At 37.6% G+C, this 1,107-nt stretch overlaps 1 protein-coding gene across 1 annotated transcript in view; it reads left to right on the top strand.

The window, feature by feature from the left end:
• The first annotated feature begins 818 nt into the window (after window positions 1-818).
• LOC136837186 (protein GVQW3-like) overlaps window positions 819-1,107 on the top strand; it is a 615-nt gene continuing 326 nt past the window's right edge. Inside the window, exon 1 of the mRNA XM_067101850.1 lies at window positions 819-1,107. This exon is cut by the window's right edge and continues 326 nt beyond it. Coding sequence (XP_066957951.1) covers window positions 819-1,107 — 289 coding nt within the window.

The following is a 1,107-nucleotide window of genomic DNA, read 5'->3' as shown; positions in this document are numbered from 1 at the left end:
CCGAATGACCGTAAATATTCGTTCGGAATTTAGGAGCCTGTCAATTCTGGGCAATCAATTCAGTATCAAAACACATTTACTCATCCTTTACCGTAAATACCAGCGTCATCAAATTTCATGACTTTTAATTCCTTTTTGCTACAAGAAACTTACGGTTCTAGTTTTGGGCTTTGTTTCAATTGCTTTCTATAATGTAGATATCACATAACTACAGTAGACCCTCCCGCCACATAAGTTTAGAAAATATTCCAGATAACAGACATTCATATATACATTATAACTGAAATCATGTTATACACGCTCACACGTGCCGACTCGCCCTCGAGAGGTTGTCAGGTTGGCAACTGACCTCTTTCTGACACTCCGAAATCTACAGACGTCAGAATTTATTCATATGTTTCCATTCGGATCCAGGACTTTGTAGTGACCAGCGTATCCAAAAACTGTGACGAATTCGAGAAGTTAAGAGGTACTGCTCCTGTTATATTTACATATGTATCTGGTAAAGGTGACCACCACTAGATTCTGTGTATGTATGTATGTGTATATATATATATATATATATATATATATATATATATATATATATATATATATATACATATACATATACGAGGTATTTTCAATAAGTAATGAGAAAATGTCAGGCGAGACACTAAATACGATTTGATCAAAATACTACTTCATGGTGAAGTACACATACATATATTCTATAAAATGACAAACTGGCAACTTTCTATATTTGTAGGTCTGAGTGCAGCGGTGAACGTGGTGGAACCAGTCTGATCCGGTTTGCTGATCTGTGAACACTTGTCAAAATGCAGGGAAACATGGAGCAACGTTACGCCATCAAATTTTGTGTTAAACTTAAGAGAACCAAACAAGAAGGTTATGGAATGTTAAAGGAGGCCTTTGGGGATGAACAGATGAGCCAGGCAAGTTTCTATCGGTGGTTTAACAGATTTTCTGAACGAAATGAACAGGTTGAGGATGAACCCAGATCTGGAGCACCGAAAAGTGCACACAAGGAGGGAAACATTGAGGAAGTGCAAAGGTTAGTGATGCAAGACCGTCGAATATCTGTGAGGATGCTATCTGAAGCTGTTG

Source organism: Macrobrachium rosenbergii, chromosome 58, assembly GCF_040412425.1.
Source record: "Macrobrachium rosenbergii isolate ZJJX-2024 chromosome 58, ASM4041242v1, whole genome shotgun sequence".
Lineage (NCBI taxonomy): Eukaryota > Metazoa > Arthropoda > Malacostraca > Decapoda > Palaemonidae > Macrobrachium > Macrobrachium rosenbergii.
Note: the sequence above shows the minus strand (reverse complement) of the source record. Positions and strands in the feature narration are given on the sequence as shown.